General features: G+C 37.2%; 1 protein-coding gene across 1 annotated transcript in view; it reads left to right on the top strand.

Annotated features, from left to right (window-relative positions):
* Nucleotides 1-16,905, top strand: part of ARAP2 (ArfGAP with RhoGAP domain, ankyrin repeat and PH domain 2) — a 217,483-nt gene that overhangs the window by 83,013 nt on the left and 117,565 nt on the right. Inside the window, exons 10-12 of the mRNA XM_034772450.1 lie at nucleotides 11,560-11,675; nucleotides 12,929-13,128; nucleotides 15,613-15,698. Of these exons, the coding sequence (XP_034628341.1) occupies nucleotides 11,560-11,675; nucleotides 12,929-13,128; nucleotides 15,613-15,698 (402 nt within the window). The remainder of the gene's footprint in view (nucleotides 1-11,559; nucleotides 11,676-12,928; nucleotides 13,129-15,612; nucleotides 15,699-16,905) is intronic.

Consider the following 16,905-nt stretch of genomic DNA (forward strand, 5'->3'; position numbering starts at 1 on the left):
AGGGTTACTTCAGGTTAATTGGAGCACCTGTTGCAATTAAGGCCCTGTCAGGAACCTAATATACCCCTCACCTGCTTCTGGCAAACAGTGTGGAAGGAGAGAGAATTGGAGTTTGGAGGTGTGTTGTTAACAATTGAGAGGTCAGAGAACTGCAGGAAGAGAATGGCACCGTGGCTAATCAACAAAGTAAAATAACTGGTTAGAGGCAAAAAGGCATTCTTAAAAATTTAAATTCTAGAGAGGAAAATTAGAAAAAATAAACTCTTGCAAGTCAAGTGTAAAAGTATAATTAGACAGGCCAGAAAAAGAATTTGAAGAGCAACTAGCCAAAGACTCAAAAAGTAACAGCAATTTTTTTTTTAAGTATATCAGAAGCAGGAATCCTGCTAAACAGTCAGTGAGGCCACTGCTAAAGGAGCATTCAAGGATGAGAAGGCCATTGAGGATAAACTAAATGAATTCTTTGCATCAGTCTTCACGGCTGAGGATATGAGGGAGATTCCCAAACCTGAGCCATTCTTTTTAGGTGACAAATCTGAGGAACTGTCCCAAATTGAGAGGTCATTAGAGGTGGTTTTGGAACAGATTGATAAATTAAATAGTAAAAATCCTCAGGACCAGATGGTATTCACCCAAGAATTCTGAAGGAACTCTGAAGCACCTGGTATGTTGGAAGACAGGCTACGGGACTAGATGGACCATTGGTCTGATCCAGTATGGCCATTCTTATGTTTTTATTAGTTTTCCTAACTCCCTTCCTGTTGGCTTGGCAAAGATTCCCACTCTGCCAGGCTTTCCAGTCTCAGGCTTTGACAAAATAATAGTTTATATGTAGCAATACCTTTGAGATCAGAGGGATTCAAACTGGAGAAGTCAAAGAGGGAGAGGTAGAGATTGGGAAGTTTATGTGTAGTGTTTTGTCATCATCATGTCAGTGAGTAAAGCGAAGGAACCCAGTATTTGTGCTGTCTTAATCAAAGCATAGAAAGCAAATTAGCCAGTAACTGGGGAATATCATTTTCCTACTTGAAAGTCCTCTTAGTTTTTCAGTACTTCCTCTGTCTATGACGCTGAACTAAAATGTGCGGAAACTTTATCTCTGGTCTGGAGATTAATTTAGTGCTGGTGAAGAGTCACAGCAGCAAGTCTGAAGTATTTAAAAGAAATATTTTTTTGAAAAGGGAGGAAACTTCTGTTAACTAGTCAGAGACAATGGGAAGTTGTGTTGATTGTCAAAGCTAATTTTCACCTTCCCATTGTCTCTGACTTGTTTTTAACGTATTCATTGTGGCACAGAATAGTGTTTGATTTGTCTTCCACCTTACAGAGTATACTTACCTGAACAGTCTTCCTCTCTTTTTGAAGAGGAACTCTGTGCACCATTTCTGCTTGCTATACAACAAGAAATAAAATCGAAGTAGGCAAATACACCTAAAAATGGAAGGTAATTTGCTATATTTTATGATTTGATGAGGATATTAAAATATAGGCAGACATAATTTCCATCATATATTTCAGAGGGGACCAGTAATGGTCATTAAATTTGAGGCAATTGTCTGTGGCATAAAAACACAAGGATACAAAAAAGATGACTATTCTTCTGCAGCATATATTTAGGACCCTGAAATCAGCATTGCTAGTTTTGGTTAATTACCCTCTTTACTGAAAGAGGTGCACACACAAAATACATTCCGTTAGTAAATGAGATTTCAAAAGCATCTGCACTTAGCAAGGCTTTCTGAAATCACATGGAAGATGTGATATGCTAGTGGCTTTATGCCTGTTGGAAACATAGTTTCGAAAAAAAAAAAAATAAGACTCAAACCACCACCATCTCAGCAATAATTCCCCCCTGCTCCCAGTGGTTTTTTTTTTTTTGACCCCTGTGGGCATGCCGTACTTTCATCGAACTACGTTCAAAAACTCCATCTAAAGTGCATCTTTTTTCACTTTTTGATTCTTACAACAGGTCTGCTTTTTTTTTTTTTTTTATTTGGAGAGGTTTTAAAGACCTGTCAAATGGGGTATCCCAGACCCAATTCTTAACTAAACAATCACTAGTGCACTTCTATAATAAGGCTTGTTTGTTGATGACCTACACACTTCCGTGAAAATATATATTTTTATATTTAATCCTATTTGGGTAGTACTTACCATTAAAAGTAAGTAAATAAAAAGATGTATGTAGATGTGATGTTGTTGAAAAGAAAAGTTTAAACTCAGTCCTGTTACTTATTTTTATGCCTACTTTGCAAATATTTGGAATCTCATAGACTATTTGGAGATAAATAAAACTTGGGAAATCCACTCAATTGAGAAGTGTTGCCAGTCCGTTTATTGAAGGAAAAAAGATCCAGGTTTTATTTGTGAACTATGAAACCAGTACATTTTCTTCCTGCCAAAGCAGAAGAAAAAAATGATTTGACTATAATTTACTTTTATGTGTAGAAAATGGGCACTAAAATTTTTGAAACTTCTCTCTCTGCCTTTAAGAAACGAGTAAAAGCACAGTGCTTTCTAAACAAAATTCCAGCTCACTGGGGTGAATATTTTTTGTACAAATAGCTTTTGGCTTATTGGTTTAACAATTCAATAATTTATTGTGGAAGCGGGAACTCTACCTTCCTTTGGGCCTATCACTGAGTCTTGCATTACATCCAACAACTGCAATTGAAGGAGTTCTAGAGAGGAGGGGCACTAGCTTTGCATGGTCCACAATCCAGATCTCTTAGGGTACGTCTACATGGAACAAAACAAAGTGTTGGCGAGTAGTCTCAGAGACGGCGTCAACTGACTCAGGCTCATGGGACTTGGGCTGTGGCGCTAAATATAGTGGAGTAAACATTCCTGCTTGGGCTGGGAACTGGCCTCTGAAACCCACCCCATTGCTGAGTTTTAGAGTCCAGGCTCCAGCCCAAGCAGGAATGTCTGGTCTGCTATATTTAGCTCGGTAGCATAAGTCCCATGAGCCTGAGTCAGTTGACCCAGGTTCTTAGACTAGTTGCTGTGGGTGTTTTTTGTTTTGTTTGTTTGTTTTCTCAGTGTAGATGTACCCGAGGCACTTAAGATCCTTACTCAAAGCTTTCACTGACTTCTCTAGCAGTTTTGCTCTAGCAAGGCAGGCATAATAAAAATCCTTTAAAACTTCAGCAACAAAACATGACTACACACGTATGAGAACTTAGGAAATCATGATAGAGCTCGATACCTTTTAAAACTGGTCTCAAGAAAACGGGCTTGATAAATATATATGCAAAATTCTAGGTTCTGTCTTAGCTTCTGTTCTCCAGAAGTCCAGATGGCTACTTGAAATTTTAATAGTAATAATCAAAGGGGTAGCCGTGTTAGTCTGAATCTGTAAAAAGCAACAGAGGGTCCTGTGGCACCTTTGAGACTAACAGAAGTACTGGGAGCATAAGCTTTCGTGGGTAAGAACCTCACTTCTTCAGATGCAAGTAATAATGATATTTGTAAATTCCCTTGCACACCAAGGAGTCCAGGATGCTGAACACTACAAGATGAATGCTATATGTGACATTAAAATAGATAATCAAGAAATAGATGGGAGAGCCCTAATATAAGGTAAAACTAAAGGCAGAGACAATAAATGAATTTCCAGATATTAGTTAAGTGTTGAAGAGTGGTCATAATAAAATCACTCTTTGGGGGGAAAATATTTAAAGTGGGGAGTGAGGAGCTGAGATGGATGTTAAATGGGAGCAAGTTCCACATCATAAGACCTGTGTTAACACTATCTGTGACCTGATGCATGAAGACAAGTTTTCTTAAACAGTTGATGGTGTCAGGGTGAACACCCTTTGGGCTGAACCAAATGTTGAATGTCTTGAATATATCCTGGGCTTTCTCTGTTAAAGCCTTTTTATATTTTTATTTTGTTTAACTAGCTGGATCATCTTAATACCATTTCATAACTTTACAGGCAGCCAAATGGAAAGAACACAGGACAGGCATAATATGATCACAGTTGCTCATGCCCATTAGCTAATGTGTTGCTGAATTCAGAACATGCCACATGGTATGAGGAAGCCCTTCTGGTAGGGAATTACAGTAATTGTACAAATTATGGAATTGTTCATCTGCGCCAATGTTTCTGTCATGCAGGGTGCCACAAGGATCTATCTGGTCTCTCCCTCTCCCCCGTTCACCATTTATGTAAAACTGGGGAGATACTACAATGGTTTGGTCTGCGGTGCCATCAGTCTACCTTTGACATACAGCTCTGTCTCTCATTCATGGCACCCAGATGGTGTTGGGCTGTTTTGCTTTCCTAGTGCCTGGCAGAGAGAGAGTGAAAAGTGGTAGAGAGCAAGTGTGGCTGGAATGTTTGGGCAACTACTATCTATAGTTATTAGCAACTACTATGTATAATTATTAGCAACCTCCCCTTCAGTCTAACTCATCATGAAGTACAAGGCAGGATTGTGTCCCTTCAGGACTTTCCAGAAAACATCACAGTCAATCCCAGGACCACTTTTTTTTAACCCCCAAACTTAATATTTTACTAATAGCTTCTGATTGCTTTCAGAGAGAGAATACCACATTGCTTATTATATGGGTATTTGTATTTCATACAGTGCTTACTTAAACAGCATATGTACAAAAGAGAAATGAATGGACCATCCTTAAACTACTGTAGCATTGTCTCCTCCCCGTATCGGCTTTTGTCAAGACTCTTTGCTACCTGTGTAAACAGCTTCTTGTAATAACTGCATGATTTGTAATTGCTACATCATAGCTTGAAGGCCTTTATTATAACACTTCTTAATTTTATCATACCCAAGTGTGATGACTTGTTGGAAACTGAGCAAAGCAGTTGTTCCACCCAAAGTGGTGTGTGTTTGGGTTGCAGGGATAGTAAATTTCTATGGCTCTCGGTAATTAGACTATATCTCATATTTTCTATTTTACTTGGAATTAGACTACACTGAAACAAGAGCTACACCATCTCATCCCCCAAGAATCAAAACTACAACTATTAAAATGCTTTTCAGAGATAAGCATAGATGCATTTGTTTGTTTGTTTGTTAATGGATCCTTACTTGACTTACTGTCAAGCTTTCTTCCGTCCCCGCTTTTAGGCAAGCTTCCCCAAGAGAGGCTATTATCTAACTTTCCCCACATTGCTTTATTAAGTTGTCTGTTTCCACAATGATTCAGGATCTTGTTAAATGTTGGTTTTGTTGGATTACTCTTTTCTAGTAGACAGACTGGGTTGAAGTTAACAGTTGAATATCTTGGGTGTAAGCTAAGAAGCTAATGAAATTCACCTGAGTAGCATCTTAAAAATAAGTATCAGGGGGGTAGCCATGTTAGTCCGTATCTGTAAAAAGCAACAGAGTCCTGTGGCACTTTATAGACTAACAGATGTATTGGAGCATAAGCTTTCATGGGTGAATACCCATGCGTCTGACGAAGTGGGTATTCACTCACGAAAGATTATGCTCCAATACATCTGTTAGTCTATAAGGTGCCACAGGACTCTTTGTTGCCTTTTACAAATAAGTGACACACATGACTGGGATCCTGGAAACAATAATCTCCCTTACTACACAACCCTGATTCATCCCCAGAGCAGGTCCCTTTTGTTCTTTAAATGTGGGATCCTTTTTGGTTGGGACTGATTATGTGAACATGTGGTTAAAGATGGCATCATAATGCATACACACTGTGGGGATGATTTAAGGTTGCACAGGTAGCCTTTATTCTGGTATTTTCTAACTTTTGAATGCTTGACTTTTAAACCTTGAAAATATTCTTTTAACTTCCCTTTTGCATGTGTAGTATTTATACGTACACCATGTGCTTTGTTGACATTCTAAAGCATCAGCAATAAAAGGGTATAAGAAACTGTGCCTATGTGTTCTTTCGGTGCTCAATTAAAATCTAGGTTTAAAAGATTTTAGGCTGAAATATGAATGGCATAAATCTTAAAGGCTTGGAAAACCTGATGAAATACAACTGGGGAGACTAAAGCAAAGGATACCTTTTAAAAGGAGACAAGTCAGTATAGCTTTGTGGAGAAGAATTAATATAATCAAAGTGATTCCTAGACTACTGAGCAATTATATTTTTCAAATTCTGGTGATACATATCTTAATTTTCTTTCATTCCATTAATATGGAAACAAATTTCTCAATCTCTACATGGTGGAAATAACCGCTCTGCTCCAGCTGAAAATACTAAACTACACTCTACCTAAAAAATAAGGGAGTTTTAACTGCCTCATCTGAAGGTACTCCAGCTACTAGCTTTTAATCTATTTGAAATTATTTGACTGCTAGAAAATCAAATAATGTAGGGCTAATATAGGGAGGAAGATCTAAATCATGTTAAATTGCTAAGGGACTTCTTAGTTTTCAGAAGGAAGCCTTGCTGTAAATTCCACAAACCTTGTGACAACTTGCATAAAGTAAACCTCAAATGAGCTACTGCAAAAAGCAAAGGTAAATCTAAGGAAACATGCAAGATCATACTTTTGAAGCAATGAATTGATTAAAAAAGATTAAAGGTCGCACACTCTACTGGGAAAGGAAAATTGGAACTAGAATGGTTTCACAAGTCTAGAAGACCATATTTTAGACTGGGTTGCAGGATTGTCAAAAAGGTGAACTGCAATCGCGAGAATAGTTTTATTTTTACTCTTTGGTGCTCTTTTACAATGTCAAAAAGACTCTGAAGATTTTTTCCTCTGGTATTTTTTTAAATACAGTATGTATTTTTAACCTTTTAAATATCAAGTGTTGAATTCCAGGTTTTTACTGGACTTTAGGATTGAACAACTTGATCAGGATAGCAGTATCACAACAAACTGAAACCTGAGCTGCAGCATTCCCAGTCTTCCGCTGCCAGTGGAAGGGATGTTGAATCTTTTCAGAGAGCTATGCTCTCTCCCCAATACCCCTCACTCCATTTTGTCATGACTTTGAGTAAAGCAGGCTAGAACAAAAACCCGAAAAACATGTCCTTTTATTCTCATTCTGCTGTAACCCTCCAATCTAAACATTCCCCTCTTCTCTCAGTAAAGCTGCTGTTCAGTTTTCAGTCTTCTGTGGTGTCGTCATTATCCCTCTTGTCCTCCAGCAAAAAGCGTAGGAATTTAGGTCTGATATTTCTAATGCAAAAATTACCAAGTAGAGTTTGATTCTTTAGAATAAATGTTTGTGGTTCTCGTCATACATCATAAAGAAGCAATAAAGGGCACATGTTCTGGGGATTTTTTGCTGTGCAATTTAACTGTCTCTTATAAGTCTTTCAACAGACTACACCACACAGCAATAACGGTATGTTCAGTAAAAAGTAGAGCACACCGGAACACAGCTATTTATAACTTTTAAATAACCTTACAAAACCACTTGCAGAGTTTAAAGAACCACAAATCTGGAGTTGGTGGACTCAGGCAAAATTTGGTCTGGAAGGGGAACTGAGCTGGTGACCAGAAATGGTAAACAAAAGTGAATGAAATGTAAGGTTGTTTATGACTGACTGTACTCCTCTTGAGAGGAAGAATGGTTTTGTGGGTAGAACATATATTTAACTTGGAGCCACAAGACTTTTCCTCTAGTCACAAATATGCTTTAGGTTTCTTGCATGACCTTAGGCCCAGGTACTTGGTTGCCTATTTTCTGAGAGCTGTGAATGTTCAATGCTTCGAAAATAAGACATCTTAGATGTCTAAATATGGATGTAGGGTCCTGACTTTACTAAATTTGTAAAAGTTACCCTTATACTCTGTCTGTTATTCCCAGTTTACAGATGTAGATATATATTACAGGAGTGTTATGAAACTAAACCAATTATAACACACTGTGATTCTTGGTTAGAATGTAAGTGCAAAGAATTCTGGATGCACCATCTGGATGCATCTGGTTTAGATGTGGGGGAAGGACTTTTTTCTAGGTTGTGTTTATACAGACTTCTGTAGCAATGACAGTGGGGATCATATGTTCTAATGATTCCTGCTGCAAGAAAATTACCGCTTACTACAGTTAATATGATAGGTTCCCATTGTCTTATTTCATGGATAGCTCCCTTTCCCTAAAGTCATGAGCATGTAATTGAGATTTATTTTTCAATATTTTTATTCTCCCAGTGTATCCTATATACAGCTTTTAAAAAAAGCTCTTGTCCAGGATCCCCCTTTTTTATTCTCCAAATATATACCCCCAAATACAAATCTATCATATAGACTTTTCCGATTTAAGAAACTCTGCTTTCCCTCTATATTTTAAATGTTCTTAAGCTTCTTCTTCCATTGCTCAGAAACTCTAATGTACTGGTTTAAACTATCCTGAACAATGAGTTTCAATCTGTAGGGGTAAAACAATTCTTATTCCAGAGAGGAGATACTTGATCTTCGCTGTCTGTGCATTCTGACTGGTGCTTGAATAGCCCTATTGTCCTCTCATGCTCTTAAAATGAATTAATTTATCTTTCTAAGAGGAACACTCTCTTCCCTCCCTACATCCAGTTCAAACTCCCAGTAGTGAAGGAGAGAACAATACTGCAATCAAAACAGCCTATAATTTCTGAACCTTGATTCTGCTGTATGTGTCACTCACAAAACTTGGTTTATACCAACTGCTGAATGCTCTATAGTTACCAGATGGGGTGCTGTCTTACAGCAGTAAGGCATGGAGTAACTGACTGTATAGTGTGTTATGTTATATTTTTCAGATTAGAATAAGAAGGGTATTACTGACTCCCCAGTTGCTGCAGCTTTCTAAAGATCCTCTTACTAAAATCCAGTTCTGCAAATTTTTATGGACATGCTAACTTAATGCACAAGCATAGTTCTGCTGTCTTCAGTAGGGCTGTTCTGTATTTAAGTGTTTGGAGGATGAGGGCCATGAGTGGGTAAATGTTTGAAATGACTTCTTATGTCATTTATTTGACTTGTAGATGCCTTGCAGTTTCATATTAAAATAAGGTCTAGAGGCCTCAGCCGGCCTGTATTCCACTTTGCTAGATGCTGTGCAGATAAACAATAAGAGAGTTCTTCCTCTGAAGAGCTTGCAATCTTTTTTTAAGACAAAACTTAAAAGGTGGTGAAACAAATAAATGGGAAAGGAGGTGAAAATGTTCACACTTATAAGAAAGTTTCATGGTATTTAATGTGAAATGAAATACCATAAATAAATCTAAGAGTGTTTTGGTAAGGGACCTTCTGTGATATTCCTCCTAGTGCTGTGAAGTGCCCAAGTTTTACAATATCTACTGTTTAAGCAAGAGTGTCTTTTATGAGGTGGTGAAAGCATAAGAACAAAAAAAGAATCATGTCACTTTCATATTTATATTTATTTCCCTCTATCTATGATCTATACTACTTAGCTGTCCCCCAATTACAAATTATCAGAGCATCTCACAATCTTTAATGTATCTATCCTCACAACAAACCTGTGAGGTTGGGCAATGCTATTATCCCCATTTTATGGCCGGAGAACTGAGGCAGAATCAGAAGTTAGGTGCCTAAATTCCTTTGAGGACCTGAGCCTAAGTGACCTGTCCAAGGTTATATAGGAAGTCTGTGGTGGAGAAGGGAATTGAACCCTGTGTCTTTCTGATTCCTTTTGACTGGCTTCATATTTGAAACTTCTGTTGTTGCCATATTAATTACAGCGGCCAAATTAATAGGAAGGGGGAGAAATAATTAATTATGCAAAAGGGCTGGGGAGGGGATAAATTGACCCCCCCCCGCTTTTCCACCTTAATCCTTCCCCATTCTCCTGCCCCTCACTCCCTCTTTTTTTCTTCCCCATTGGCGGTTGTAAGGAGTATGAGTAAAGCACAGTTACCCTCCAGTCAGGACCTCAGGTTACGTCCTCTGAAATCCTATTTCTCATACTTCTTCCAATCACTCAATATCCATTCTCTATTTAGCAACCAGAATTGTGCACAATTCTTCAGGTGTGGTGCCGTTTGTTCGCTCAGCTCTACCTTCTGATGGGTTGTTATAAGCAACAAATCATTCAGTTTACTTAAAAGTAAAGTAGTGAAGAAATGATAGCCAACAAGAAACTAAAGGCTATCTTTCTATCTTGTTCTTCCCATGTGACTTAACCCATCGTAGCCCACTGTCGCTCAAAACTAAATATTTGCTTTTTTCAGACACAATGGTGGTTTTTTTTTTTTTTTTTTTTTTTTTTAACTTTTATGCATCAGGCTTCTGTTCATTTCACCAGTGAAGTCGGACTTTAAGAATACTTCATTGCTGTAGAACATGCTGTCAAGTCTATGCTCAGAAGTGATAAAACTCCTCATTCTGTGCCCATAGAACTGATCAGAGAGGATGAATTAGTCACTATGCAGGTTCCTCAGAGAGCTTTTGGTCTTCTCTAGAATAGGTACATCAGGATCAAAGTCATTGTGTTAGAAGAAAATGTAAGGAAGTGACTGAAAGTGAAGAAAAATAAATGCAAACATGTTAGAGGCATAGAATTAAAGTAAAGGGAGGGGGGAAATGGCTAAATCTAAAAGGTGAAAAACTTGCATTAGAAAGAGTTTGGCAGGTTTTAAGAGCATATAGTGAAATTCTTAGTTTGAGTATTAATTGCCACAACGGTTTTTGGTAGCTTCAGTTTTGTTGTTGATGTACTTTAAAAAATTAAATTGAACAACTTTAAGGGGTTGTTTTGGTGTCAGTCTTGCAGGAAATCATAAACAGTTTTTTTTCCCCTTTAAAATCAATTAATCAACTTTAATTGAAATAGAGTCTCAATGCCTCCATACTGTTTTAGGTTCTGCTCTAAAATGAAGATTATAAATTTTTTGGGGTAGGGACTCTGTTGCTATGTGTCTACAGTGCTAAGCCCTTTGTTTCCTACTGTGATGCAATTATTACTCAACATTTATGATACAAACATATGAATTTATTATTGTTATGAATTTTCATTTTCTTGCTCAATTTTGTTTTTAAAAATGGAAGCAAGCCCATGTTCAGCCTCTCTAACAAGACCACAGATACTACTATTAAGCATTTTGTCCAAAAGTTATTTCAAAGGCAAGCATTACTGTCCCCAGTTTGTAAATTGGGAAACTGAGGCACAGAGAGGTGAGATGACTTGCCCAAATTCATTCAACAGATCAGTGGCAAAACCAGTCAAATATTCAAGAACTAGAATTTTATAAACGTTATGAAAGCATTGTCTTAGTATTAGAAATGCCTAATATATATATGCAACACTATATCTATCTATCTATCTATCTATATGCGTTGTACTGTAGAAACCGAGGTTAGCAAAAACTGAAATATGATTTAATCCAGTGAATCATGTTTTAAAACCAAGATTTCTTTTAGACCACTTTACCTCGCATTAAATTGCATAGAACATTTACTTGCCCACTTGTGATCAAATAACATCTGTCTAGAAACTAGAGGAATTGCTTACATAGAAAAGTAACATTAAAAAAGTATTTAATGTATTTTAGCCCTCTCTCAATGCAGTCAAGAAGAGCTTGTTAATCGCTGATTTAATCATTTTGAATTTTCTGATTAATGAAGAATGAAACCTTAATTTTTTTCCTTTTTTTTTTTTCTGCTAGGATTTTAAGACTGGGTTTGGTATCACTATAATCCCTATGAATGTGGCGAATGTAAAACAAGTGGACAGGACAGCAAAACAGTCTTTTGAAATAATCACTCCCTATAAAAGCTTTAGGTAAGAGCTGTTCACATTTTTATGTATAAAAATTTCAGTGCTGGTAGTAAATTCTAGAAATGTTTGCTTGACATTAAAATTAACCTTACTCACTTTTGGTAAAAATTGCAGTAATTTAAATAGGATGATTCAGTGTTTTTATAAAGTTTTAAGATGTTATTTCTTTGGCTGACTTGTTAATCTATTACATCCCTTTCCAAGTAGGGTCTACTAGATATCCCAGGCCTTACAAATTCTTATTTTTATCATATAAGGATGAATTGAGTTTCTGTGTGTGGTTTCATGCTAAGCAAGGGTAAAGAAAAAGAAGAGGTCACTGTAAAGTCTTTTTCTTTAAAGTAAATAAATAAAAATGTCAGGTAAAATAGGTACCGAAAATAATACTTTGTCCATGTAATTAGTTATCAATTTATTCTAAAAAAGGATCATATGCCACCCTTTTTAAGAACTTTCCATTGAAGCTAGTTGCAAGTTCATTATGTTCCATGATGTATGATATTGTAAACAAAAGCATGAATACTAATAAAGATATACAAACCTTTTTATGGAATGTCATAGTAAGCTATTGCACTTTAAATGAAACTGCAGTAATATAGAAAAATGATTTTCCTTGTCCTATTCCTTTCCTTGGATTTCTGAATCTTAAGCTTGGGACAGGAGACTGAAAAGCATGCATAATTTTCAGTTTCATTGGTGACCTGTCTGATTCTCATTTCTAGCAGCATAGAACTACAGGTAGATTGGTCATGATCAATGACTTCAGTCTGTGGCTAACTGGGTCAGATAGTGAGTATTTTACTTACACTAAACCGACAACATTAGATGGTCTGTGCAAAGGAATATCCTATTTAGAGCTATTACCTATGGGATAGTCCATCTCTACTGCTTAGTAAATACTAATAGCTCCTTTGGCTATATCTTCCTTAGTCATTTGTGATACTGCGGCTTAAACTCAAGTTTTAAATCTGATTTATATTAAGTAAAAAGATTGTAAGCAACTCTGGAACGAAAGTTGAGTGCGCCAAAAACTACTATTTAGCTTATAAAGAAATGATATGTTGGAATGTTAAGGGAGTTTTCATTAATCAACACAATGAAAGAATATATCTTGTCTTGATATTTAAATGTCTAGGGATGTCAGATTTTTGAACGGCAATTTCATTTGTAGATTAAATGCATAAGAGGAACTGTAGACCCTGTTTAATTGGGCTTTAAAATAAAGAGCAATAATGCAGAAAAGTCAATTGTTTCAGCTTTACAGCAGAGTCGGAAGGAGAGAAACAGGAGTGGATTGAAGCATTGCAGCAATCAATAGCAGAAACTCTCTCTGATTATGAAGTAGCTGAGAAGATATGGTTCAATGAGTCAAACAGGAGCTGTGCTGATTGTAAAGCTCCAGATCCCGACTGGGCATCCATCAATCTCTGTGTTGTCGTTTGTAAGAAATGTGCAGGTAGAGTCATTAAAAACAGGCTGTGGTGATTCTCCAGGATGTCATTTGCATACCTGTGCATGTCCTTGCATTGTTTTTGTTTTGCTTAAAGTGCCATTTATAACATGTCCTTGCAAAAGTTTTGAGGAACAGAAATGAATGGAAGTTTGTGATATTTTTAAATTGAAGTATAGATATATTTCATTATTCTAAACCACTTCCATGTATGAATGTGTCCAATCCTCTAAGTTGTTCAGTGCCCTTGAAATGAGTAATTCATTGCGATCAGTGGAAGTTAAGCCTTCTTAGTGTCTCTGTAGAGGCACTGGGAACCTTGTAGCCATATAAATAAGGACTTAGGATCTGGCATACTGGGTCTGACCATGGTCCATTTTGTCTACTATCCTGTCTCTGCAGTGATCTGTACTAGAGCTACAGGGGAATGTACAGAACAGGGGAATTTTGGAGTGATCCACCCTATTCTGGTAGCCAGAAGTATAGGGTCACCCTGAGCATAATATTGTGTCCCTGGCTATCTTGCCTAATAGCCGCTGATGCACCTGTCTCTTTGAACCAGTTATACTTTTGGCCATTACAATATTCCATGCCAGTGAATTCCACAGGTTAGCTGTGCATTGTGTGAAAATGTACTTCCTCTTGTTTGTATTAAACCTGCTTCCTATTAATTTCATTAGTGACCCCCTAGTTTTTGGGTTGTGTGAAAGGGTAAATAACATTTCTGTTCATTTTTTTCCACACCATTTATGACTTTACTGAACTCCATTATATCCCCCCCCTTAATAGTCTCTTTTCTAAACTGAACAGCCCTAATCATTTTAGTCTTGCCTCGTATGAAAGCGAGATGCAGCGACCAGAACTGGACACAGTATTCATGGTGTGAATGCACCAGGGATTTATATAGTGGCATTATATTTTCTGTCTTATTTTCTATCCCTTTCCTAATAGTTCCTAACATACTGTTAACCTTTTTCACTGCTACTGCTCACTAAGTAGAAGTTTTCAGAGAGCTATCCACAGTGACCTCAATATCTTTCTTGTGTGGAAACAGCTAATTTAGAACCCATCATTGTTTATGTGTAGTTGGGATTATTTTTTCCTTTGACCTTGTCAAAGGATTTCTGAAAATCGGAATATATTATATCGACTGGATCACCTTTATCCACTTGCTTGTTGACTCCCTCAAATAATTCTAATTTCCAAAGAATTGCCTATTTCAGTTGTCTGGTACAGAGGTTGGTGTCAGTATTCGGTTACATACTACAGTTAATAGTTCTGCAATTTCTTATTTGAGTTCTTTCAGAACTCTTGGATGAATACCATCTAGTCCTGGTGACTTATTACAGTTTACCTTATTAGTTTGTTCTAAAACCTCTTTTATTGACACATCAAATTGGGACAGAACTTCAGAGTTGTCAGCCAAAAAGAAGAGCTCTGATGTGTGTATCTCTACATCCTCTGCACTGAAGACCAATGCAAAGAATTCATTTAGTTTCTCTACAGTGGCCTTCTCTTGAGTGCTCCTTTAATAAAATCTTACGAGTAGACATTGCAAAGTAAACATTTCAGAAATTATCTCCAGAACTTCAGTACATATTTTATGGTTACCAAGGAAATATTTTTGAGATGTTAGTAGAAACCTACTTGAAAATGGCAGGTAAAACAGGATTTTTACATTTGCACTAAGTGTGTGTGTGTGTGTGTGTGGGGGGGGGGGAATTCCAAGTAGTTTAACAAAAAAAATCTTTAAATGTCCCCTGTATCAGAAAAAAATCGGTGATCCACGGGAGGTCAATGCAGAGGGCCAGTGGGTCTCCATAGGCACGGGAAGTAAGGGTGCGGGGGGTTGTGGAGCACCCCCAGGCTTTGTGCCCAGCATGACCCCCCGCCCAGGACCCTACTGTGGCCCGGGGTCCCAGCCACCGGCACCAGGTTCTCATCCTTCCCCTCCCTCTCGGATCTTGAACGCCGTGAGTCAGTTGTTTGCGGTGCTCCGGAAGAACTGGGAGGGAGGAAGAGGAGTTGGTAAGCACAGGACCGCTGGTATATGAGAGGCACAGGGGGAGGGGGGCAGAAGGGGGAGCTTGACGGCAGTGGATGCTCTGCACTCACTAATTTTTCCCAGTGGGTGCTTCAGCCCTGGAGCACCCACAGAGTCGGCCCCTATGCTGGACCGCGTATATTGCCGGACCAGGGAGTGCCGGATTAGAGAGGTTCAACCTGTATTTACATAACATGGAAAATACATCATTCCTATTCCAAAGAATTTACAATCTCTTCATAATTTAGGGTGCTGCTTTTATTATAGTGTGAATTGCACTGTATTGCAATTATCTAAAAATTTCAAACTTCTTGCATATGACCAGTCTGTGTTGAAAACAATCCGCATAATAACTACTGTTTTTATTAAAGTCATGTTTTTGTTATTTTTTTAACACAAAAGGCTCAGTTGAAATTAAATAATACTTTTAATTTATTTTTATTAAGGACAGCACAGATCTTTAGGGCCCAGAGATTCAAAGGTCCGGAGCCTAAAAATGGATGCCAGCATTTGGAGCAATGAGCTGATTGAGGTAGGTTATGTGATAACTGAACTACTTGAGATACCGTGAAAAATATGTTAGACCTGTGTGATTTTTGGTATAAAAGTTGCTTTCTTATTTGTGTTTAAAGGCTCAGCTCATTAAAATAAATGTATAAGCCCTATTCTTGCATAATGTATTTACTCTTTAACGGAATTGCCAACCCAAGTATTTAAAAATCATCCCCCTCCCCTCCAATTCATGGGATTGGTTGAACAGTCATTTAATTTTAAGACATAATTATTATTGGGTTACTTTTAGGGCTGTCAGTTAATCACAGTTAACTCATGCGATTAACTCAATAATTAATCACAATTTTAAAAAATTAATCACAATTAATCGTAGTTTTAATCACATGTTAAACAACAGAATACAAATTGAAATGTATTAACTATTTTCGGATGTTTTTCTACATTTTCAAATATATTGATTTAAATTACAACACTGAATACAAAGTGTACAGTGCTCACCTTATATTATTATTTTATTACAATATTTGCACTGTAAAAATGATAAACAAAAGAAATAGTATTTTTCAATTCACCTCATACAAGTACCATAATGCAATCTCTTTATTGTGAAAGTGCAAATTACAAATGTGTGTGTGTGTGTGTGTGTGTGTATAATATAATTTTTTTTTTGTTTTTTTTGTTACATACCTGCACTCAAAAACAAAAGAAACTTTAGAACCTACAAGTCCACTCAGTCCTACTTCATATTCAACCAATCGCTAAGACAAACAAGTTTATTTACATCTACTGGAGATAATGCTGATGGCTTCTTATTTGCAATGTCACCTGAAAGTGAGAACAGGCATTCACATGGCACTTTTGTAGCCGGTGTTGCAAGGAATTTACATGCCAGATATGCTAAACGTTTGTATGCCCCTTCATGCTTCGGCCACAATTCCAGAGGACGTGCTTCCATGCTGATGACGCTCGTTTAAAAAAATAATGCATTAATTAAATTTTGACTGAATTCCTTGGGGGAGAATAATATGTCTCTACTCTGTTTTACCCTCATTTTGCCATGTATTTCATATTATAGCAGTCTCAGATGATGACCCAGCACATGTTGTTCATTTTAAGAACACTTTTCACAGCAGATTTAACAAAATGCAAAGAAGGTACCAATGTGAGATTTCTAAAGATAGCTACAGCACTCAACCCCAGGTTTAAGAATCTGAAGTGCCTTCCAA

The sequence above is a fragment of the Trachemys scripta genome, chromosome 5 (genome assembly GCF_013100865.1).
Source record: "Trachemys scripta elegans isolate TJP31775 chromosome 5, CAS_Tse_1.0, whole genome shotgun sequence".
Lineage (NCBI taxonomy): Eukaryota > Metazoa > Chordata > Testudines > Emydidae > Trachemys > Trachemys scripta.